Source organism: Solea solea, chromosome 1 (genome assembly GCF_958295425.1).
Source record: "Solea solea chromosome 1, fSolSol10.1, whole genome shotgun sequence".
Classification (NCBI taxonomy): Eukaryota; Metazoa; Chordata; class Actinopteri; order Pleuronectiformes; family Soleidae; genus Solea; species Solea solea.
In genome coordinates, this window is record NC_081134.1 from 17,500,180 (window position 1) to 17,523,516 (window position 23,337).

Genomic DNA, 23,337 nt, shown 5'->3' on the forward strand with positions numbered 1-23,337 from the left:
TGCAGTGAAAAAGACACTCATTCAAAATGGAATATTTTAATATCCACAAATATCGAAATCAAGTGTAGAAAGCTGCATGTTGAAGGAAGCACCTCATCCTTCCATTTCCAAGTGTGTTAGCAGCAAATCGTCACAGGTGGGTCACACCCTGGACAGATCTCCAGTCCATCACAGGGCCACACATAGAGACAAACCACCATTTACTCTCACAGTCAATGTAGAGTGTCCAGTTTACCTAATCCACATATTGCATGTTTTTGGACTGTGGGAGGTAACACGGAGATCACTGAACAGGTCGCGAACCCTGGTCGCAAACCCTGGTCTTCTAGCAGCAGAGGCAAGAGTGCTAACCACTTACACCAACTGTGTGGCCTGATTAAACCAACCAGGTCCAAAATTCCCTATAGTGCCATTAATTATTTATCTTCAATTTCTGCCAGATGGACACTGGACATTTAGGAAACATCTTAAAATCCAACATATTAGATTATCCTTCACATTTATTTACTGTAGATTTGTGATTTGTTATGTGCTTGATCCCTATATGCTAGAGAATGATTAGCCCCTGTAACATGTAGTGTCAATTTATTATGTTTGTATTGTTATGTGATGATGTTTTTCCTCGTGTCAAATATGGATCTCAGGAGGAGTAGCTGTTCTGTAATGTAAGCTAAAAATGCATGTCCCTATGTATCTACTAGATATTCTGCTGCATCTATAGAGGGAAATATGCATTCAGAGTCTGGCCACACTGCAGTATTCTAGTTTATTAATAGGAAACTATAAATGTCCCAAACACCCACATGCATTCTTTGCTAAGCAGCCAAATGCAGGAGGAGAAAACTGTGTCAGCTCCCACCAGGTGATGACAAGTCCAAAGCCAGAGAGGTTTGGTGTGTGTTTACATCACATGAGGAGAGAGAACGCTCAGTGCAGTTGTGAGGAAAGGGGAGGGCGGATATAAGAGGGGAGGAGATGAGCATCACAGCCTGTGAGCAGAAGAAAAAGAGGGGAGTTCATGTATAGGAGGAGTTTTATTGAGGGGAGAGAGCTTCGTGAGGGAGAGAGAGAGAGAAGGGAAAGATGCTGTTGCCAGGGAACAGCAGTGAAGCAGGGACGTCCATCTTTTCCACCTTGTTTGAGAATGAGATCATATTCCACCATGGACGTGAAACAGACTGAGCATGAGGAGAAGGCACTCAGCTGATTGTGACTCCCGACAGCCTGAAAGGAATCCCAGAGAAGGTAGGCATGTGATTATGTAACATCACAACACAACAGCACCCATATGGGTGACATCACCACAGCAGGATTAGAGCCACGGGGGTGGAGGCGTTATGCATGAGTCGGAGGAGGGAGGAGAGAAGCAGAAGTTGATGAGAGTCAGAGAGATGAGAGGAGCTGTAAAGCTCTGGGTGAAGAGGATTATCTTTTGTCCAAAACGCAGCACAGGATGTGACTGTCGGAGGGAAGTGAAAAGATGGGGATGAGAGCAGGATGATGTTGTGCTGTGCGATGTCCTAACTGCAGTCTCTCCTCTTCTACAGGAGGACACAGTCTCTCCTCTTCTACAGTTTCTCCCGTGGCTTCCATTAGAACCATCAGCCAACATTCAGGTACCTCGCACAGAAATGTCCCACCTGCAGATGTAAACAGTGATGATCAGGCAGCTCTAGAACGGGAGCCTCTGACAGCAAAACAAGGAAGTGACCCGGAAGTCTTCTTAATCACAGCATGTGAGTATAGCCTGCTCTCTGCATGATGCTCCTGCTAACAGGTTTTCTTCTCTCATAGGAAGCAGAGAGAACAGATTCTACGATATATATATATATGTGTGTGTTTTATTAAGTGTCTGTAAGTAAATGGATGGCAGTTGTATCTCTGTTTATCTCCAAGCTGCAATTCATTCCTCATGAATTATTTCCTGAGGAAAAGACAGGAATCCTAAATACATGTACTGACTGTGAGGGGAAAGTCATGACCCTTATTATGAAATGTTATTTGTATAATACACGGCGACATAGTGGTTACCACTGTTGCCTTGCAGCAAAAAGACCTTGGTTCGCAACCCAGTTGGATCAAGACCTTTCTGCATGGAGTTTGCATGTCCTCTGATTTCCTCCCACAGTCCAAAAACATGCAGAGGTTAACTGAACAATCTTAAGTGACCACAGGTGTGAGAGTGAGAGCGAGTGTTTGTCCGTCTCTGCGATGGACCGGCAATCTGTCCAGGGTTTACCCGCCTCTTACCGCGTGTCCACTGGGATTGGCTCCTCGTGTGGAGGATAAGTGGTTGACAACGTATGGATGGATAAACATATAGCCATTGATCATTGACACATATTGTAGCAAGCAAGCAAGCAAAGTTGATTTCTATGGCACTTTTCACACATACAAACCACAACGTGCTTCACAGCAAATACAACGCAAGAGCAGTGCATTCCAAAGCCGTGGTGCTGCGGCCCGGAAGAGTCTTTGATCTGAAGATCTTAGTGATCGCGTTGGTGAATATGGTCTCCAGAGGTCAGAGATGTAAGACAGGGCTTGTGTTTGTTCCCACTAAGAAGCCAATTAGAGTCTGGTGCAACCCAGAAACATTTGATTACGATGGAGCTGAGAACAGATTATATTTAGAACTTCAGGGTTTGATGAGCAGAATCACATGATCGTGTTTGGTAAATGAAGACCTCTGAACAGATGATGAACCACGCGCACTGATCTGCTGTTTCCGTGTGAATTGTTTGCCTCATTCACTCTCGTCTCGCTCTGTCAACATCAATCAATCAAAGAGAGGTGATCAGTGTTTTCCCACCATGATTTTTGCAACTATCCTCTCTATTTATGTGTGTGTGAGAACAGAGGAAAAGGATTTTATCAAAGCGGTGATTAATGACTTTCCCTGTCAAACATGGCAACCTGGGGTAAGATACTGCAATTACAAAGACTCATTTAGAGTCCAGTCACAGCACAGCCTGAGGGCCTTCACCTTTTAGCCCACTTTTGCTGTATTTGTTTTCCACATGGGCTCTGACGTGTCTCACTGGAGCACATCAGTGCCGACCCAGTGGACAAATGGACAGAGGTAATGTCTCCTGCAGCACAGAATATGACCGGGACAATGATGGAGGAAGGACTCGGTCACTCCTCCCCCATAAAAAAGCCTTCCATGGGATACAAAAGTAGCGCATGATGTCCACTGAGTGGATAACTGTATAACTATAAAGTCGATGTGTATAACCTTTGATGACCTTTGGAAGGACCAGTTTGTGATTTTAAGGATAATTTAGATGCAGAAACTGAATATACTTATCACCCCAGCTCTTTACAAAAATTACCCCCTTCCTCCACTATGTAACTTGCTATTTCTGATTTGGTTATCTAAAAAAAGAAAGTTCTGATCATAATCTGCTCTGTGCAGCCATGCATGATGTCAGCCTGAGGGACTGCGGGGGCCAATGTGGAGTTTTACTTTAGTCTCCTGCCTCAGGGATGTATCAGAAAGAATCACAATGACTTGGTTATATGTTATGCATAATACAACTGAGTGGATTGTTACTTTAGACCCTCCCTGTTTGGTAAACACATCATTCAAATGCCACACCTTAAGTTACTGAAACCTAGGCTTTCTGTAGCAAGTCTCCAACCACAGCTCACTTAATCTTGATTGAATCACCAGAGTTGCACAAGATGTAAAATAGGTGGAGTGTTTTAACAATGTTTTAGCGCCTGGTTTTCTCACTGAAAGACATGATTTCATGTGTTTGTCCACCTCAGAGGGCCGAGGCCTGTCCTCCCTGACAGAGGATGGGTACAGCAGAGGCCACTTTACGTATGGACAGCATGGAGACGAAGGACGAGTGGCAGGATGAGGATTTCCCCAGGTATGTCTGTGTGTGTGCATGAGTGAGTAAGAGTCCATGTTTGTGTGTGTGGTGATGTGGTGAGCACAGGCTCTGGCCTCACATGCTTCACCAGTCATGTGTGTTTAACACTGAAGGACAGCAGGTGTGTTCTTTCCATGATGTGGAATAAAAGCTGATTAAATAGTCCACCAATTTGCCTACTGTACACAATTCTTTGGCTATTTCTACAGCTGTGAAACTCACAGACGTTAAGTGTATTAACAGCATATTTACATACAGACTTTGACATAGTGTCGCCTATTGATTCACAAATGTGCTGGTGGCTGATATGGCAAGAATATCATATCCCAATTTCTTTACAGTAAAATCCTGATTTCATTGTTATTATTTTTGAACTATTTCCAAACTATGTAAAACACATAAATATAACAGAGCATTTCGGATAAAGAACATTCCTGAACAGATTTTAAGTTTGTGCATTTTGACAAATTGTGCATGTATGTAAGACTTGAATTTGAAAGGTAAACAACAGACATTGATGTTTGGGCCTTGTCGTTTGGGGAAAAGCCAAACCAGGTGCATATAACGGAGGTGGGGTCCTTATTAGGGACCAACTCCTCCATTTTGTTTTCATTGACTTGACTATTATTGACACAAATATAATACTTTAAATTGCATTCATTATAGTTGTAATATTTACACCAAACCAGTGTCACTCTTGTTTTATTTTATGACTACTAATACTTAGAACAGATGTGCAAATGTGCACTAAAAGAGCAAATCTTTAACTCCAAAATAAAACCAAAGATAGCATGTGATCTGCACAAGAGAATAGAACAGAAATGGACAGAGGTCCCCGAGGACCGGGACTGGTAAAAAAAAAAAAAAAACTGCTATAAACGATACTGCAATCACAGACAGAAGTGAAAAGAGATAAAAAAAACGGATTTGCTTTGTTTTTAAATTCTGTTTAACCATAGGAGTTAAATGGAGCCCTTTCTTCTTTCTTTTTTTACATTGCAGATTGTTCATCCCTATTGTTTAGGTGACTCTTCAGTGTCTGGTGTCTTCAACTTACCTTTACAAAGCCGCTGACAGAATAATAACAGCAATTTCCTCAGCAGCTCCTTCAGCGAGCCTGTACTTGTGGTGTTTAAGGGTGTGTTTGTCTGCACTGGCATGGTGACTTCAGTGTGAGTGTGTGTGTGTATCCTCCGGCACTGAGAGTTCACATGTCTTAATGCACTGATGTCAGAGTGGAGGCTGTAATCACTGCCACTGTTTCTAAGGAAACTGTGTAGTTATATCAACACAGCTGAGCTTCCCCAAAGGGCAAAAAAATCAATACTGACCCTGCTAATATTTTATTATTCTATTTTAGCATCTGTTATCACAGTTAATGACGGCATCACATTTACAAAGTAGCCATCGACTAAGAAAGCAATAGTGTGATGTGAATAAAACAGGAAGAGAAGTCAGCAACATACACACAGAAGGACAAAATCGAAAATCGAAAATTCTAAATAAATCAAAGTCTTTGAAGTAAATAAGGGGAGAGAAACTGCTTTATTTATGTCAGTTCATTTCTACTTTCTACTTTTTGCCATTGTTATTGTATTTGTTCATGTAGTATCTTCATGATTTTCTCTGTAGGCCACTACCAGAAGACGGCGACGTTGATTCTTCATGTGGCCTCACTGACAACAGAAGCAGTAACTACAATAAAATACAAAAAAAAATATTAAAAAAGTTCATTATTTTACAATATTCTGCATATAAACATCCCTGCTCTGCTGTTTTAGATCCCCCCACCACTTTGAAAGTGGGAGAGTCCATGTCTCAGCATAAGCGTCGCACCTTGGTGGCCCCGGACATGAACCTGTCCCTGGATCAGAGCGAGGGCTCAGTGCTGTCTGACGACTTCCTGGAAACGCCCGATGACCTGGACATCAACGTGGACGACATGGAGACCCCCGATGAGACCGACTCGCTTGAGTTCATCACTAACGGCAACGAGCTGGAGTGGGAAGGTCAGGACTGAATAATTAGTTTTAGATCATATTCAAATTCAGACTTCAACTTTATTTGTACCAAATAGCAAACAGCCCCCCAAACCATGATTTGTAAATAAATAAACAAGTCCAGAGAACACATGGCAAGAGGTATCTACTGTATGTCAGAAAATAGGACAGAGTCTTGGTAAATGTTGTGCCAGCGCCCCCGTGTGTCAATTTACAAGACTTACATCACCACAGTGGATGATCTGCATAGTTGATTTGGTAGATTTATTTTACACTGGATGCCCTTTCTGATGCAACCCTGCCATTTATCCGGGCTTTAGAGTGGGGTCAATTTAGAGTGTCCAACTAACAATGAGCATTGGGGATTGGGTATCTTGTGCAGCGGTAACCCAGCACTCGACCGACTGTGGTCAAGCTATGTGACATTTAAATCAAATTCGTTTTTCAAAGTGGACATTTTTTTCCAATAAAAAAGTGCGAATGTGAGACTTTTAACTTGAAATTTCTCTAAAACTGTAAAGTAGAAATGTCTGATTTCCAGTATGGTAGCAGTCATAGATGACCCCAGCACAACGTTTTTCGGTCTTTTCCAGGAATTTATGGAAAACTTTGTTTTTATTGCATCTCAAATTTGAGCATGTTTTCGATTTAAAAACGTACTAATGTGAGACTTCTCTAAAATTGTACAGTAAATGTATCTGATTTCCAGTATGCTTGTGGCCATACTGTAGATGTCCTGAACATAGCCAGTCAGTCTTTTAACGAAAAACAAAACTTTAGTGCACTAGATGATATCAATATGGTGAACACAACTTTATCAGTCTTGTTAGGATTTTTATTATTACCCATTCAAAGATGTGCTTTCTGTGTTTTATTTTGAAAATCTGCTTCATTAATTAGTCCACAGGCTTTTTTTACTGTAAACGTGTAAGGAGGGTGTCAATATTCAGCATCAGATAGTTTGACCCCAGTCTCAAACTGGCAGAGATTAGAACCAGCAACCCTCCATTACAAGCCCAATTCTTACACTGCTAGGCCACTGAAAAATCAATCATAATATTAATACGGTCATTTTTACCAAGTTTAATGTTTAATAAATCCCATCCCAAAGAAACACTTTAAAAATCAAAGTCCAAAAAAAACCAAAAACCTGACACGAAGCCAATCATATGTAAACAATCTCCATTTCCTGACTAATCTATACCGTCTGCCAAATTCATGTGCCAAAGCAAATAATGCAGAGGTATACTGTAAACGTTGTGACCTTATTTCATGTATTCTTTGAATCCAGATGACACTCCGGTGGCCACAGCCAAACGTCTTCCAGGGGAGAGCGAGGAAGAACGAGACTCGTCAGGTCGTATGTGGAGGACGGTGATCATCGGGGACCAGGAACAGCGCATTGACATGCAGGTCATCAGGCCGTACCTGAGGGTGGTCACACATGGAGGTTAGTGAGAGAGTTAGTCGTTTTCAGGGTAAAAGGTAGATTACTTTTTTTCTTTTGGTAGAAGAGAGAATACGTCAAACAAAGATAATTTGTATATATCATTTACTGTATACACCACTACAGTGTGTACTTTTATTTGATGCATTTTAAAGGTGTTGTATGATTTTGCTATGGCTGCATAGTTAATGTATACACTGGCATTGACTTAAGTGCAAGCAACGTCATTTTTTACTTTCATTTCGATTACTTCAATACTTCTTTTGATATTAAGTCCCAGCCACTCATTTACAACAAGCACGCACCTGCTTCACTTTCTACAAGGGAAATATGTGTTGAAGTGATGAAACTGCTGTAAGTCTGCCTCAAAAGTTGTGAACTAACAAATACAGTACATGTGTGGAAATATCAGTTTCTGTTGTTGTAGTTGGTAGTTGGTCTTTATCTTTGTGATTGGCTCTGATGTGATATCCACACTCTCCTCTCTCAGGTTACTATGGTGAGGGTTTGAATGCCATCATCGTGTTTGCAGCCTGTTATCTCCCTGACAGCGGCTGCGAAGACTACGCCTACATCATGGAGAACCTTTTCCTGTGAGATTCATTCTTGTATCTGTGCGTACAGCAGCATGATGTTATAAACTCCGCTGATGCACTGATAGATACAAGGGAAAGACAAATCTGTGTTGTTTTCTGTGTGCTGCTGCTTTAGATGTGAGCTTGCTTGTTTCTGTTGTGCAGGTATGTTGTGAGCAGCCTGGAGCTTCTGGTGGCAGAAGACTATATGATTGTTTACCTGAACGGAGCAACTCCTCGCAGGAAGATGCCCGGCATCAGCTGGCTGAAGAGATGCTACCAGATGATTGACAGAAAGTAAGCAATGGGAGAATAGCAAAGCATGTGGAGAGGATTATGTTGAAGATAAATATTAAATATGTGATTCACAAACACTTGAATGTCTACCTGCAGACTGAGAAAGAATCTCAAGTGTCTCATCATCACTCACCCGACATGGTTCATCCGAACCGTCCTGGCCATCTCAAGACCTTTCATCAGGTGAGGATGTGTTTCTGACCTCAAACACACTTTTCTCATCAAATCTAACAAGCAAAGACAAAACAGAAGATCAGTGACACAATTGTGACATTATTGTAAGTCGCTTTGGATAAAAGCGTCTGCCAAATGTAATGTAATGTGTTTCCTACAGTGTGAAGTTCATGGATAAAATCCGCTACGTTCACACTCTGGATGAACTCGGCCAGATCATCCCCATGGAGCACGTGCAGATCCCTGAGTGTGTGCTGCAGTGAGTAATCAGAGTCACCAGGGGTCACTGGTGAGACACTACATGGGTCTGCCACAGCATTATTCTGTATCTAAGTCAGGGTTTCTCAATGATTTGTTTGTTTTTTGTTCTTGAAAAAGACACATACATTTCCTCAAAATCAATCACCGAAGAAAGGAGTACCCTGAAACTCAAATAATTTAAATGATAATCCTTAATCCTTTTGTTATAATTTGACCAAAGTGCTGTATACATAATCACAATAATAAAAAAACTTCAGACATAAAACAATACTGGGACTGTCTGGCTATGAAGTCTTCAAAGTCAGTAAGTCCTGATGATTACATCCAAACGTGAAGGCAACACAATGAGCACTTTAATTCTTTGATTGTGTTTATAACGTGTGATCAAGAGGGTGTGAGCCCTGTAAGCCATTTCCATTTTCCTTGATGAAAGAAACTCTTGATAGTCAGAGACTCAAACAGCCAGAATCAGGCCCATCAAGTTGAAGAGTGATGCCGAACTGAGATTTTTTATTTTTTTATTATTATTATTCATTTTAAAGTCATCAAACATCTGCTTTCATCCTGGAGAAAGTTCTGAAGTGAACACAGTATTGTGTCAAAGTAAACCATGGTGGACGAACTTTGGAATATAAGAGTGAAACCTGAAGTCACAGTGAACCAACAGAGTGAACAAAGCCATGTATGGTTTCCACTGATGGTGTGGCCTCTTTCTATCACCGGTGCGAAGTAGGTTGATAATATAATAATCAGATTCCTGTTCTCCCTCTTAAAAGGTACGACAACGAGAAGATAAGAGCACAGGGGCAAAGGTGAGCAATGCATTTTCCATGTGATCCAATGCATGTGACGAATGCATGCCTGTTAATATGTTAATATCTGCCTGTCTTCCAGACTTGAGCAGGACCAGCAGCAGGGCAACTCAACGCCGCCTAAAGAAAGGTGACACCATGTTGCAGTACATACACCTCTGTGCCATTTTTGTGATTAGTCAGTCAGTTAAGATCCTAAAATAACCAGCTCTTTTCACGACGAAAAAAGATTAATAACTTCAGCAGCCGTTTTGATAGTCGTTGGCAACAGGAAGGACAGACTAATAAAGGATCGTATTTAAGGCTTAACTAATTTGTTGCTTCCAGGCCAAAGTCAGTGATAGCAGAGGTCGGCTGTGACATCTGACATTAAGGTAAGGGTTCCAATCTGCTGTTTGTACTGTCAACTCACTGCAATTCCTCTTTCACATACAAGGACACATTAGGGAGATGATAGAGTAAATGACCAGAATACTGCTGGACGATTGCCTGTTTGAAGTGTTGACACTGACCAAAGGTCCAGAGAGTGAGTTCAAAGACACCTTTCTGCCCCTCTCTGTGTCCCCCGTCCCCCCGCCTTCAGTCTCACACTCACCATCCTCTCCGATATAGGCACAAAATATAATCTAAAAATAAAATACAAAAAAAAATGAACTGGGAAGGATGAGGCAGACATTGAATTTGAAAAGTAAATTGTCAGTATTTATATAGAACTACCCCTCAAAGCACTGCAGGTTTCACATACACACACTTTCACACAGCTACATCTGTATGCAGCTCTTTTTTTCTGTCACATATCTGTCGCGCCCATTCGCATGCTGCTGGCATGAAAATAAAATGTTGTCTGACGTCTCAGACCGATGGAAAGTGCATCTGTTCTTTTGGGTATACAGTACTTATGTAAGATCTTGAAAATAACTGGAGCACACAGCTACGTCTTCAGTTACAGTCGTTGCATCCTAATATTTCCTGCTGCTCTGTGGAAGTGCAACAGACTGAAACACTGCTGCTGCTGCTGTGTAATTACTGTTAATCATCACGGTCCAGCTCATTTTCACTTTTACAAAGCCATGTTTTACTTCGTTTTTTTGTTATTTTTTTTGTTTTTTCTATTCACACTGCACGGCAGAAGTGTCAGTCGATCTCCGAACATCACACTCCCTCAGTGTACGCCGTGTTATGTAAAGCACAGCTGCTCGTCTCTTCAAGCTGCTGCTCACAACCAATCGACTCTTTATTTAAACCGAGGTCTGGCAAATTGATCCGCTCCACACTCTGCGCTGTCCTGAAATGAGGGGAAATACCGGTCACAGCAGCCCGGGGTGGGTGAGGGTTAGTTATTTTAGAAAAAACCCTCCTCCCTCTGCACTCTTCTGAGCTGCTGACTATTTCTCTACGACCCTTAATATATCAAAGCAGCCATCAGCCAAAGGACTGTGATGGCTGACATCCCAGGAATGGACACAGACACCATCTCCTGTGCAAAAGCCAGTGCAAGAAACCAGAGATAAATAAATAGAGTCATGCTGGAGCCAGCTTTCTAACCCAAGGCCAAACTTAATCCTTTTAATTCTATTAGAAATGTAAATATGAAGGCGACACAGGAGAGACTGTGAGTGAAATATCCTGTGTTTGAATTGCAGGAAGAAGTGGGGAACGTTCATTCAGTACAACAGGAAACATCACCACACACACGCACGCCAACAGCCCAGGATCAAATCTCCTGCCTGGATTCATTAGCTGCAAGACAATCATAATTACCAGCATTGACATGCCTGCGTATAATTAAGAGTCAAACACCACCAAAGCATTACAGAATAGAGCCTAAAAAAAGGTTTGTGCTTCCTGCATGAGCCTCATCTACAGCATGACTAAAGATAATATGTAAAGGAGAATTTATGATAAAAGGAAAATGGTTGACAAACTTAAACAAAAATACTTCCCTCTGTGACAAATGAATTAAGTTAATTCACACTTAAGAGAGCAAGTTCAAAAGTGTTTTTTTGTTTTTTTTAAGTTCGTCCACCATTTTAGTGTGAATATACTGCAACGTAATGAAGTTCATTCAAATTCAGTTAAGCAAGTTATATAAATACAAATGTCTTAATTTGTTTTGTTTGTCAACTGTTTTCTTTTTCATTTTGGGAATGTAAATACGTGTTGATATGTTTCTGAGAGAAACGAGTGTTTGCACATAATTCTATTTGTTTTCTAAATGTAAATGAATGGCATGGCTGTGGCTTGGTTTCTGTTCTATTTTCTGGAAACTAATAGTGATACTTTGATATGCAGGTGGCATGCTTGTCCATTTTATTCCCTGTCTCCTCTCCAGTCATTTGCCAACATGTTTTAAAAGAAACTTTTACAATACGAATCATTTGTAATATATATATACTGTATCTATATATAGATATATAAGAGGAGAGTTCATTCAGTGTTATTTATGAAATGTGCCATTTACTGTTTGTAATAATAATAATAAAAGAGTGAACTTAAACATGCTTTGTGATGCCTCCTGTATCCAACCTTCACCTCTGATACAGATAACTCTCAGGGTTTATTTTTATATGCACGATTGCTGCGATCACAAGGTGTTAGAACAACATGCTACTCGTAATAATGTAACATGTCAGTTCCAACGGGGATTATACAATTTGTCCAGCATATCAGTCTCATATCATATGTCTTATCCAAGCAATTTATCCATGATCAGGTGTTATGTTATAAAATCAGATTATGATCTTATGTATTCTTAGCTATTGTTATGACTAGTCTTAGCTACAGTATCATCTTAAAACAGGAATGGGGCTGTCTGTTTGATACAAGGTTGTAACAGATTAAAACAAGAGAATGTTTATAAAATTTGAATAAGGTAATATTGAAGAAATAGTACAATTCCACTTTTACCACTTGGATATCGCAGTGTAATGTCAGAGGCAGATGAAATGGCCAACAATGACATGTGAGCTGTCTGCAGTCTTTATGATTTATTTTGTGGCACTGACCGTCTCACTTCCTGTTCCTTTAAGTCTGCATGGTAACATTATGTAACCTAAGGTAACATAAAGTAGACCTATATTCATCCAAAAAAAAGGGGACATTTATGGTGTTACAGCCAGACAGTTGGAAAAAAGTAAAAGGTATATATATATATAAAGTATTAAAATACTAAAAATAATTAAATAAAATCATACGGTACATATCTAATGTAGACACTGTGCAACTACAGTATGAGCAGGTGTGCATATAATGTTTAATAGGTTGGAGGAGGAATATTGCTGCCAAATTCTAAATGTATCCATTGACATGCAGGTCAAGTAAAGGTTTGTGTTTCATGTGGGTCTAAGAGGGAAAGAATATGTGCACCACATGCTAAACATGCTCCAACACATGGTCTGGTGTCCTGTACTGTGTCGGAGCATATGTGGGGCAGTTGTGTTTTCATAAATTCTTCTACCGATGTTAAGTATCTACTGTTTACCAACACCGGTCCACTACAGTGCATCACAACTGACAATATCCTTGATATAAATATAAATAGGAACATTTATGTATTACAGTCACACACTTTTCCATTGAAAGTGTCTTAAATGGTGAAACGTGAAACCATGTTCTGGGACTCAGACTTCACCTCCTTCACACGAACAGTTACAGATAAGAGCGACTGTAAATGTATGAATGTGTTCAGTTAGTGTTAAATAACATGAACACACATCCGGGGGTGGGAGCAGACAAATGGTGTAGATAAGCAGTCAGCGAGCTCCTTCACTCCAAAGACATCATTGAAATTGTGCTTTGAGTTTGAGACCTGCAGCCATGACTCAAGACACTGTGGTCACATGGCTGGCAGCCACAAAGTCCAGTGGGTTGCATCAGAAATATGTGTGACACAGCAGGCGGACGCACAACAGCCAGCTAAATATAGTGCTCCTGGTTTTCACCCACACACAGGGATGGAAATTTACCATCTGAAAACCCAAATAATGAGGGGTTTTTTTCAGTAATATGATGTGGACAAACTTAAGATAAAAAAAAAAAGAAAATGGTGGACAAATTTAAGATTTAAAAAAAAGAAAATGGTGGACAAACTTAAGGGGAAAAGAAATGGTGGACAAACCTAAGATAAAAAGAAAATGTTGGACAAACTTAAGGTAATGTGGAAAAACTTCAGGGAAAAAGAAAGTGGTGAAAAATTTAAGACTAAAAGAAAATGGTGGACAAATTTAAAGGGAAAAGAAAATGGTGGACAAACTTGAGTGAAAAAAGAAAATGGTGGACAAACTTAAGGGGAAAAGAAAATGGTGGACAAATTTAAGGTAATGTGGACAAACTTCAGGGAAAAAGAAAGTGGTGAAAAATTTAAGACTAAAAGAAAATGGTGGACAAATTTAAGGGGAAAAGAAAATGGTGGACAAACTTAAGTGAAAAAAGAAAATGGTGGACAACCTTAAGGGGAAAAGAAAGTGGTGAAACAAATGTGTTCAGACTTTTAACCTAATTCATTTGCGTGTTACCAATTAAAGTATTGTTTATGTTTTAGGTTAGATTAGATTAGATTAGATTGTACTTTATTGATCCCACAATGGGGAAATTCACTTGTGCAGAACAGAACAGAGTGGCATAGATTACCTAAAGATACAAATATTAGAATAAGATAAAATAAATAAAATAAAATAAAATGAAATGAGGTATGCAATTTACATCAACACTATGTATTTAGATGTGTAGAGAAACTGAATACTGTACAGAAAATATTTACAAAAGTGGCCTATGCTGCTAATTATTGCACAGAATTTGACTAAGTCTTCTTGCAGTGAATTACACTGACTCTTACACAGTTAGCAGTCCTCTCCATACTTTGCTTTTTTTTAGGACAAAATCTAAATGATCCTAATTAACTTTTAGAGATTTTGAGATCAAATCTCACATTGAGAAAATAAAGAGGTCTAAACTGTCAATGTCTGTCTGACTGACACCACATGTCTGTCCAACAGAAGAGTAATATATTAGTATATATTTATTATGTGTCCTGGATCAGACAAATCACTCAAGTTATCCTCTTTTAGCTTCGAGGAACTCTGCTGGATGTGGACTCTGTTGTGCAGTCAGTTGGACGACGTCCACACTGAGCCCACAGACAGCAGGTGGAAATTCAGGGATCTTCTTTCATGCAAATGTGCGTTGTCCTCGTCCCATTGGTGCCCCGCGCCGCAAAGCGACGGCTCACTGGCTGCAGGACAAAGAGGCCTGATTGGTTTGAGAAGGTGTGACGCTGCAGCTGAACCCTTTATATGTCCACTGAGGAGATTGTCTATCAATGAAGTAGTAAAGGAAGGGGACGACTGTGGCAGAGGAGAAGGCGAGGTTTTCTCAAGAAACCTTTCATAGATTGTTTGCTTTGGCTGAGTTCCCTTCTTTTATTTACTGAATTCCAGAGGTGACCAACACACACACACACACAAGAGCTGAAAATGAAGTTCATCATTGGCATTGGAGGGTAAGTCCCATTGAAAGCAATCAGTCTACTCATCTGCTTCTGAAAATGAACATTAATGTTAAATGTTTCCTAATTTTCAGAGTGACCAACGGTGGGAAGACCACTCTGACAAACAGACTAGTAAAGACGTTACCTAACTGCTGTGTTGTGCATCAGGACGACTTCTTCAAGGTAAGATGGGATCATAGAATAGCTCGATTCAGCTTTTAGTCACTAAAACTAAAAGTGAAATGCTAACTATTGCACTAACTATTTGATTGTAGTCATGAGTTGAGCTAAGATATTTCATTTGCTTTTTTAAAAATGACCCTTAAGGACATTTTGTGCTTAGAAATAATCCGCCAGTTTGACCTGCAGATGTCCTGCCATCGCAGTAGCCTAGTAATACATCTGGCTGATTGTTTCCTGGACAGCCAATCAACGGGCCGAGCGTCCCCACTTAAAGTGTCCAACCACAAAATTCTGCAAACCAACGTTTTGCATGAACATTAACATCAGTTAGTTTTTTGTTGTTGTTTTTTTAAACAATTTATTAGTACTTTTGTAATTTTTTTACCTGCTGCATTTCGGGATGATCAGCAACTCATCGACGTCGTTGAGTTGCTGTCATCACCTGATCATCACATGTTCTGTCTCCATAGAAAAAAAAAAAAACAGTAAGGGTGTTGACCAACAGAGTCAAACAATTTGGAAAGAAAAAAATATGATGAATAAACGGCAGTGACCAAAGAACCTAAAACGTTCTTCTTTTCAGTAAATGTTCAGGTAGACAAAGCAGCAGTGAGCATTACTTATATTGATAAATCATTTTTTTTAAAAGATATCTCTAGAAAGATATCTTTAAAAAGATATCTCTAGAAAGTGCTTCTAGAGAGTATTGCGAGTACAATTCCGTGAGCGCAACATTGGGGGAAAAAAAGCATTTCAACCGCAAAAAAAAAAAGCCATCGTGTGCTCCTTTCGGTGGAGACGAGTCCTTGACTTGTCCTGTCCAGGTGTGATCAGCTCCGACTGGTTACTAGGTTGCAGCAATGTTTTATTGGTGACTGTTTCAGAAACCCGATCAAATAGAAGTCGGGGAGGACGGCTTTAGACAGTGGGATGGTAAGAATGGATTTCGTGTAGGAAAACCATGCAGTAATGTACTTTTCCTTTTCTGCACATTTCTTTTAGTTTGGTAACCAATCAATGGTAAACTTTGTGATAATAGTCTGGTCTGTGAATGCTACAGACGTTCACTATAGTCTTGTGACTTGTGTGTGTTTTAAAAGCACATTGGTCTGCGTGTGTGGTGAAGCCTGCTCTTCTTTGTTCTCTACTTGTTCTACATCAGTGATCAGCGCCCTGGACATGGAGGCTATGATCAGTACCGTGAAAGGCTGGCAGGAGAACCCAGTCAAGTTCGCCCGCTCGCACGGTGTCAGCCTGTCACCTGACGCTGAAGAGTCACACTCAGAGGAGAAGGGGATCCATATCCTGATCATTGAGGGCTTCCTGATCTACAACTACAAGTGTGTCATTTGACCTTGCTTCGTTTTCCTCCTGTAAGGTTTGACCTTCAGGCCTTTTGACCTCTCACTAATCTGAGCTTCCTTCTACAGGCCTCTTATCGAAGTCTATGACAAGTGTTTCTACATTTCCATTCCTTATGAGGAGTGCAAAAAGAGGAGAAGGTAACAAGCAGTCGTAGTGGAGTCGCTTTTATTTTCAGGTTTCAGGTTAGACACAGTACAGGCTATAATAATATGGCTTGATGTATATTTCCACAGTACAAGGACCTACACACTCCCTGACCCCCCCGGCCTGTTCGATGGCCACGTCTGGCCCATGTACTTGAAACACAGGAAAGAGATGGAGAACAACTGCGACAGAATAGGTTTGTGTAATAAAACTAAAGAAAAAGCAAAATATCACCCAAAATCATCAAAGCTTTTCATTTGACGTTTCAATTTGTGTTTCTGGACAGACTATGTTAACGGGATGAAATCTAAGGAAATTATCTACAACAAAGTGTACGAAAGCATTCAGAACTCCCTGCTGAACAGTTAATAGGTGAGTGGAGTCCTGACATCACGAATCATGATCATTGATGGGTTTTTTTTTCAGTGTGTGTAACTCCTCTCCTCTCCTCTCCTCTCCTCTCCTCTCCTCTCCTCTCTCGCTCTCTCTGCAGCAGGATGGGGACGACAGCGGATTTGTGTACAGACTTGTAAATATAATGTTGAGTAAACGTGTTAACACCAACATCGTTACTTCTAGCCTGATCTGTAAATAGTCAACCAGTGTAACTTATGAAGAGCTAACGGCAGAAGTGCCATGTTTTGTATGATCCTGTAACTTTTTTTTTCTAAAAGATGAGCCACCTCTGGACTGAGCAGCGTTTTAACATCAACATGTGAAATGATTTTCTTGTACGCTGTGTCAAAGTAAAAAATCCCTCTGACTGGGAGGAGCCACGTGTGTTTTGAAACTTAAAGAAATGACTGACTCTGATACTCGTGGTTGCTGTTTTCTTTTCCCACTCACTTCACACTCATCGTGGTCGCAATCACAACTCATTAATGTGGACGGAAAACATCAATATGTTTAGATGAAAATGTCCTAAAAGATTACCATCAGAGCTCAGGGCAACCTGTGGCCAAGTGGAAAGGGATCTTGCCTTGTAAAGGGAAGGTCGCCAGTTCAAGTCCCCACGAGGTTGAAAGGGCTCGGGTACCCCTGAGCAAGATACCCAACCCCAATTGCTCCCTGGGTGCTACTCAGTGTGGCAGCCCACTGTTCCTAATTCTAGGATGGGTCAAAATGCTCAGAATAATTTCCCTAAGGGGATTAATAAAATATTAATGTAATTGTCTTTGAGACAGGAGATGAAGTTCACAGGAAAGACAACAATGAATAAAAATAGAGATACCATTTTTCCAGACATTGCTGTGGATGAATAACACTGGAAAACCACACAGTAAAAAGCCATTTGAGACATAAATATCAACCGTAAATCTTGACCACTGCTGGAAAAAGCCCCAACATAGACTCATTCAGATTTCCTCAGGAGAAATATCGTGACTGAGCCTTTTAGAACAAGGCTTCAGTATTCCTTTTCCTAATTTACTTCTTATTTTGACTTAATTCACTGTCCAAATGGACACCAAGACACTCGTATGCACCACTTCACTGTCACCTCTAATAACTGCTAATAGGTGGCCACATTTATAATGACATGTGCGTCATAATTTCATAATCCAGTTACTTGCTTTATGCCACACTGATGACGACATGTTTTATTCCATCTCTTTATACATATCTATCTGTGTATATGACGTCTGTCTAATAAGAAACGTCTGCTGATAAATGAGGACAAAAAAAATAAAGAGCACAGCAAAATGACTTCATATGAAATCACTACACGTTATTTCTTTTTTTGACCTTACTTAGAGTATTGGGAAACGGACCATAGCAGTCAATTGGCATATATAATAATAATGTTAATGTTTATAATGAATTAATCATTAACATTAGTTTCTCCTATTGCTTTTTAATTGTGTGTTTAGTTTAGAGTATTTAGACACAGACAGACAGACAGACGACTTTATTAATCCCTTTGGGAGGTTCCCTCGGGGAAGGGCTTTGCGTTGCCACAGAAACCAACTTACAGGACTCCTCCGTAAAGTACTGCTGCTTGAGCTGGAGCTTGTTACTTCATTACTTCATAACTCCATAAGTAATAATGTATAATTAATACAAAAAGAAGCCACAGGGTATCAATCTGTCATGTAGAACAAGATGCAGTGGAGGAGAAGCACAAAATATAGAATGGAAGTAGAAATTGGGCTCCAGTACATGTCATATTGTGTGTGCTTTAGTTTAACATGTTGTATATTCTCTTCAAGAGATCACTGCATAAATGAGGGCAAACATAGATCCATACAGGTTCACTTTTATTGCCCATTAATGTTTCATTTCTTGTCTTAAATCGAGGGTCGCAAACACAAATGATTTGGGGGTCACATGAGCTTCAAGTCTGAAGACTGAAGAAAGAGGGGGCGAGGCAAGTGAAAGAATTCACTGTCATTGTTGACAATATTTGACATCATTTCGAAATGAAGGTGCTCTTGATGCGTAAAAAAAAAGAAAGAAAAAAACTTATTTAAAAACCATGTGAAACCTATCGAGGGGCTGCATGAGTTTGAGACCTCTGTCTTAAATTGAATATGCAGTGTAGTGTGAATTCTGAACCATAAAACAGTGATAAGGAAGCACAGTCAGAGCTCTTATTGATGATTGTTAATTGTCTTTTCTTTTTTTTTTCACACACACACACTGTACATGACTCTGAGATGGGACATGGCAGAGGCCTTGTCGGTCTAGTGTTGCATAAGTGGGAGTTTTCACATGCCAGAGGTCAGCGTGGAGCAGCGACTCGCTCGTCTCTCAGATTTATACTTAGACCAAGTGCCTGGCGGGTCAAGAGAATATATTTTTAATGGGTGTACACACCCACTTGACACTCGACAGCCTGGCCTGACTCAGTGGGGGCCAGGCCCCTCACGCCACTGCAAGGCGGGGAAGAACCTTCTGGTGTGGCATGTGCTCCCACGTCACCCACCGCCATGGCAACTGCCAAAAGTAAAGCTATGGCGTCCATATTTGGGCCGAGAGGCAGTGACCCCGGAGATGAGTGGCTATCACATGCCAAGCAGAGGCTCCTGTGTGAGTGACTGAGGACCGCTGAGGCATGTGAACAGTTGTGGTCGTGCCAGAGAAATATTTATGGCTGACACGTTCAGACAAACACGAACAAGTGACTCTAAGCTCCGTATCGTGTGTCATTTTTATCATCGGTATGTGAAAATGCATTAACGTGGTTGTGCGCAGCCATTAAACGCTGCATACAGTACGTTCACACATTCTATTTATAATTGTTCACTTGTTTTTATTGTCATAGAACTCTTAACTAATCACATGTTTATATTTCATGTTAAATGTTGTTTTGATTCTGTTCCGGAGCAAATGTGACAAATGTGACTGTGGCATTAATAAAGTATACTGTTCACACATTTTGTTATTAAGGAGAATGATGATGGTTATTTGAATCAACTACTGACCTATAAAAGCAGACACATCGTTTAAACTAAGGTGATTATTTTAAACAGTATAGTGTGACTTAGTAATTATGGTCAGTTAGAAAACAGCTAATAATAGTTCAGCTTGGACAAAAGTGAAACCAGAGTGACCTTAAATCATTCACTAAGACATGTATTTGACCTAAGAAAACAAAAATGAATCCCTCTAATGTAACCTGTGAATCAATCATTCAATTTAGTGATGTTTAGAAAGTATATAAATTGAGTTTTTTGCTCTTAAAATACACTTATAATATAATATGTGTTTCACTTTTATTGCTTTTTTATTTTAACTTTAACTTCTTCACTGCTGGGTAGTTAAATGTTAAGTAATATATCCTTTTTATTGTTTTTAATATCATGATCTCACTACTTCATACATATTGCGGTTAATTCAATTTAATGATTTACTTTCCACCACTGCCCTTACACCTAAACAACACCTAAAAGAAACGTGTCTCTTCTTCTCAACGTTTGACCACTTTCAAGTTTGAATGAACAACATTAGTTAGAGGGGATCACACATGTTAGGTGGTGGTTTGTCACACGTACAGATCAATGAAAATGTGAAGACAGAGAACAGCGGCGCGTTGCCTATAAGCTGAAACGTGAGGAGAGCTGACGAGTGGGTCTCTGGCAAAGGTTAACCAAAGACATGTGTCACAAGAAACCGCACGGTCTGCTTTCCAACAACCTATATTTCATCATTTATCAGACATTTCTATTTTAATTCAGGCTGTGCTGCAAAAAACAACCCAGCTTAGTTTTATTTCAGAATTCAACGTCAAACTTATTTTACACATGAGTGAAGATTTAGCTTCAAAGGGTCAATAATGTTCATTTTTCACACATGATTTTCTTCAGCATCTCACCTGTATTGTCTCCCCATGATCTGTGGTAAAGCATCTGGATCTATCATTTTATTCCTCAGACTGGCAGTGTGAGGCCTCAGGGGGGAAGACAACAGGTATACTCCATGTAGGGGAAGCTTTTCTTGTGGTAAAACCATTTTAAGACCAGCATCGTCGTTAAATCTCACAAGAAGCAAAGCCTGGAAACCTAGATTCGTGGGATAAGATATATTCAAAGCGTAGAAGAATTAGTCTTTCTCACAGGGAAAGATCTGCTGCTCCTGCTGCTGTAGGTGTACCGCACAACAACAACAACCACAAACTGTTCATTTTATTTCCAAGCACCAATCATTTACAGTAAAGATTAGGTTTTTTTGTGGCAACACTTGTTGTGATTTGTTTACTTTCAGGTCAGAAACACAAGAAAGACTCAATTCAACATTAATACTTACTCGCTAAATTTTGTGGGTTACATGTCCTGCTCGGGAGGTCTTGTGCCAAACCAGTGCAGAGGATCTGTGCTTCTTATAAATCTGGTCCTCACACAGGGAGGGAAAGGGGGCGGTGCTGGACTTTGGACCATGCACGGAAATGGTCTTTACGCTAAGAATAGAAGAAGACTCACGCGCACCATCGTGATGGCCCATTTGGCAGAGGAAACACACACCATGACTCCTCTGTAGATCAGGCTCTGCAGCTCATTCTCTTTGCGATCTGTTACAAACAGAATAACAGATCCCTTACCTGACGCATATACCTTTAATCTTTAGTAAACATTTATATTTAGACCTGCACTGCACTGTAAAATGGGCATCATTTTAGTTTTTCTCCAAAGTTTAAATGTGTAGGCAACTCAAATTATTAAAGATATTTTAACCTCTTATTCCAATAGGTTTCTTTGGTTCTGATTAACCCTCTGCATTAGTTTCATGTTATTAGTTTCACCTGAGTCAAGGTGTGAATACTCACATCTTCATTAGTCCCTATGTGATAGTTATCTGTCTAATTCATCGTTAAGCGAGTGGAGAATTTCTGAATTTAAAGGCATGGAAAAGAGTGGAAGAAAGGAAAGGAAAAGAAGAGTGGAACACCCCCCTCCCATTCCTTCTCATTATAACCAAATGTGTTGTTGTTTATTATATGCTATGTCTTATATCAATTTATATTTTATCATACTATTGTTATTATTAACAACACTAATGACAAAAATATCATTTACCTCATTATTTTATATTCAGTGTATTTTGCTTGTTCCTGTATCGTTCTTTGTAGTTGGAAGTGGAAAACAATAGCTGTTTCAAAAACATGTTAAACAAGCTAAAGGTAGGTCATATATTTGAAAAATACTGAGGGTTCATGTGACTTTAATAACCTCATTTAACAGACCTGCTGTATAACATCATTCTCAAATAACAGCATCGTCTGTCTGCAGGCTTGTAACATGTACAGTAGATGAAGCCTGCCGCCTTGTGGTGGGTGTTTAGTACTGCATGTCACCATGTAGAGATGATTGTTGCAGATCTCCTTTAAAAATCACATCCGGTCCTTTATTTGTTCTTCACTTGATCTTGATAAACTGAGGATGTGAGGCACTTGAACCACATGGAGTTGAACTAAATTATACCACTCATTTACAGAGAGCTTTAATTGGTGGTGCTTAACTGATGCTGAACGTTGATCACTTCACTGATCAGTAAGTTCAGTCCCGGTACAGTGGCAACCCGTCCACAGAGGGCGCTATAGGATGCTATTGCTTCTTTTTATTTATTTTCATTCTCTCCTCCATCCCTTCTTTCATTTCTGCCCTTATTTCAGTCACCTCTTTTTATTTCCTTCTTTCACGCCTGCTTTCTTTCTTTCTCTTCTGGCCTTTATTGCTTCTTCCTTCTTTGTATCCTCTTTTTCTTCCTTCTAGTTCCTTTCATTTGTGTCAAAGTTGGATGAATTTCCTCACAATGACAACAGGGGGCGTCACGGCCACTTCCACTGTGAAGCTTCACCACAGTGTCACACACTGTCCGTGCGTGTCTTTGAGAGTTTAAAAGTTTGAAGAACTTTTTTTTTCATTACATTATTCAGAAACTGCTCTTTAAAGATGTTTTGCCTAAGTTTGCCGACTGATATGTGACAACATTTTATTATTTTTCATTTAGAATTCACATCTTTAATTATTAAGTACGATGATTCACGTATTATAAATGAATCTTCTCAGTATTGTTTTGCATGGAAACTTCCTTTTTAAATTACTTGTATGCTGTTTTGTTTCTGACTATTTTCCACTTTGTATATTGATGTTTTGTTTTTTTATCTGTCTCTGTATTGTTTTTTACATGTGCAGCATATAAAAACTGCCTTTGTGTGTTTAAAAAGAAACACACAAAAGGCAGATATTGTGTTTGTGCACAGAGCATTGCGGTCC

General features: G+C 39.9%; 2 protein-coding genes and 1 long non-coding RNA gene across 4 annotated transcripts; 2 read left to right on the forward strand and 1 right to left on the reverse strand.

Moving 5' to 3' along the window:
* The first annotated feature begins 1,053 nt into the window (after nucleotides 1-1,053).
* atcayb (ATCAY kinesin light chain interacting caytaxin b) lies at nucleotides 1,054-11,947 on the forward strand. Its single transcript, XM_058648582.1, has 14 exons — nucleotides 1,054-1,245; nucleotides 1,548-1,736; nucleotides 3,775-3,881; nucleotides 5,517-5,575; nucleotides 5,666-5,893; nucleotides 7,176-7,334; nucleotides 7,822-7,924; nucleotides 8,072-8,203; nucleotides 8,300-8,386; nucleotides 8,538-8,636; nucleotides 9,415-9,450; nucleotides 9,533-9,580; nucleotides 9,778-9,824; nucleotides 11,094-11,947. The coding sequence occupies exons 3-13, from the start codon at nucleotides 3,805-3,807 to the stop codon at nucleotides 9,815-9,817; spliced, it is 1,068 nt and encodes a 355-aa protein (XP_058504565.1). The 5' UTR covers nucleotides 1,054-1,245; nucleotides 1,548-1,736; nucleotides 3,775-3,804; the 3' UTR covers nucleotides 9,818-9,824; nucleotides 11,094-11,947.
* Nucleotides 7,227-21,441, reverse strand: LOC131472270 (uncharacterized). Its single transcript, XR_009242080.1, has 5 exons — nucleotides 21,371-21,441; nucleotides 20,940-21,126; nucleotides 8,337-8,430; nucleotides 8,127-8,182; nucleotides 7,227-7,312 (listed from the first exon to the last, which is right to left on the reverse strand). It is a non-coding gene; the product is annotated as an uncharacterized LOC131472270 (long non-coding RNA).
* LOC131471922 (nicotinamide riboside kinase 2-like) lies at nucleotides 14,760-17,440 on the forward strand. Of its 2 annotated transcripts, none has more exons than XM_058648733.1 (8): nucleotides 14,760-14,947; nucleotides 15,028-15,118; nucleotides 16,003-16,051; nucleotides 16,281-16,458; nucleotides 16,549-16,620; nucleotides 16,717-16,823; nucleotides 16,914-16,999; nucleotides 17,121-17,440. In XM_058648733.1, exons 1-7 carry the CDS (start codon nucleotides 14,922-14,924, stop codon nucleotides 16,994-16,996), a joined length of 606 nt encoding a protein of 201 aa, XP_058504716.1. In that variant the 5' UTR covers nucleotides 14,760-14,921; the 3' UTR covers nucleotides 16,997-16,999; nucleotides 17,121-17,440. The 2 variants fall into 2 exon arrangements, with proteins under 2 accessions (XP_058504716.1, XP_058504725.1); XM_058648742.1 differs by having other exon boundaries at nucleotides 17,124-17,440.
* Nucleotides 21,442-23,337: the final 1,896 nt, after the last annotated feature.

Coding starts and splice junctions, on each gene's coding strand:
- atcayb (XM_058648582.1), top strand. CDS start 3,805: ATGGGTACAGCAGAGGCCACTTTACGTATGGACAGCATGGAGACGAAG. Junction 5,576..5,665: donor CCTCACTGACAACAGAAGCA/GTAACTACAATA, acceptor CTGCTGTTTTAG/ATCCCCCCACCACTTTGAAA. Junction 9,581..9,777: donor TCAACGCCGCCTAAAGAAAG/GTGACACCATGT, acceptor TGTTGCTTCCAG/GCCAAAGTCAGTGATAGCAG.
- LOC131471922 (XM_058648733.1), top strand. CDS start 14,922: ATGAAGTTCATCATTGGCATTGGAGG. Junction 15,119..16,002: donor ATCAGGACGACTTCTTCAAG/GTAAGATGGGAT, acceptor TGACTGTTTCAG/AAACCCGATCAAATAGAAGT. Junction 16,459..16,548: donor TTCCTGATCTACAACTACAA/GTGTGTCATTTG, acceptor TTCCTTCTACAG/GCCTCTTATCGAAGTCTATG.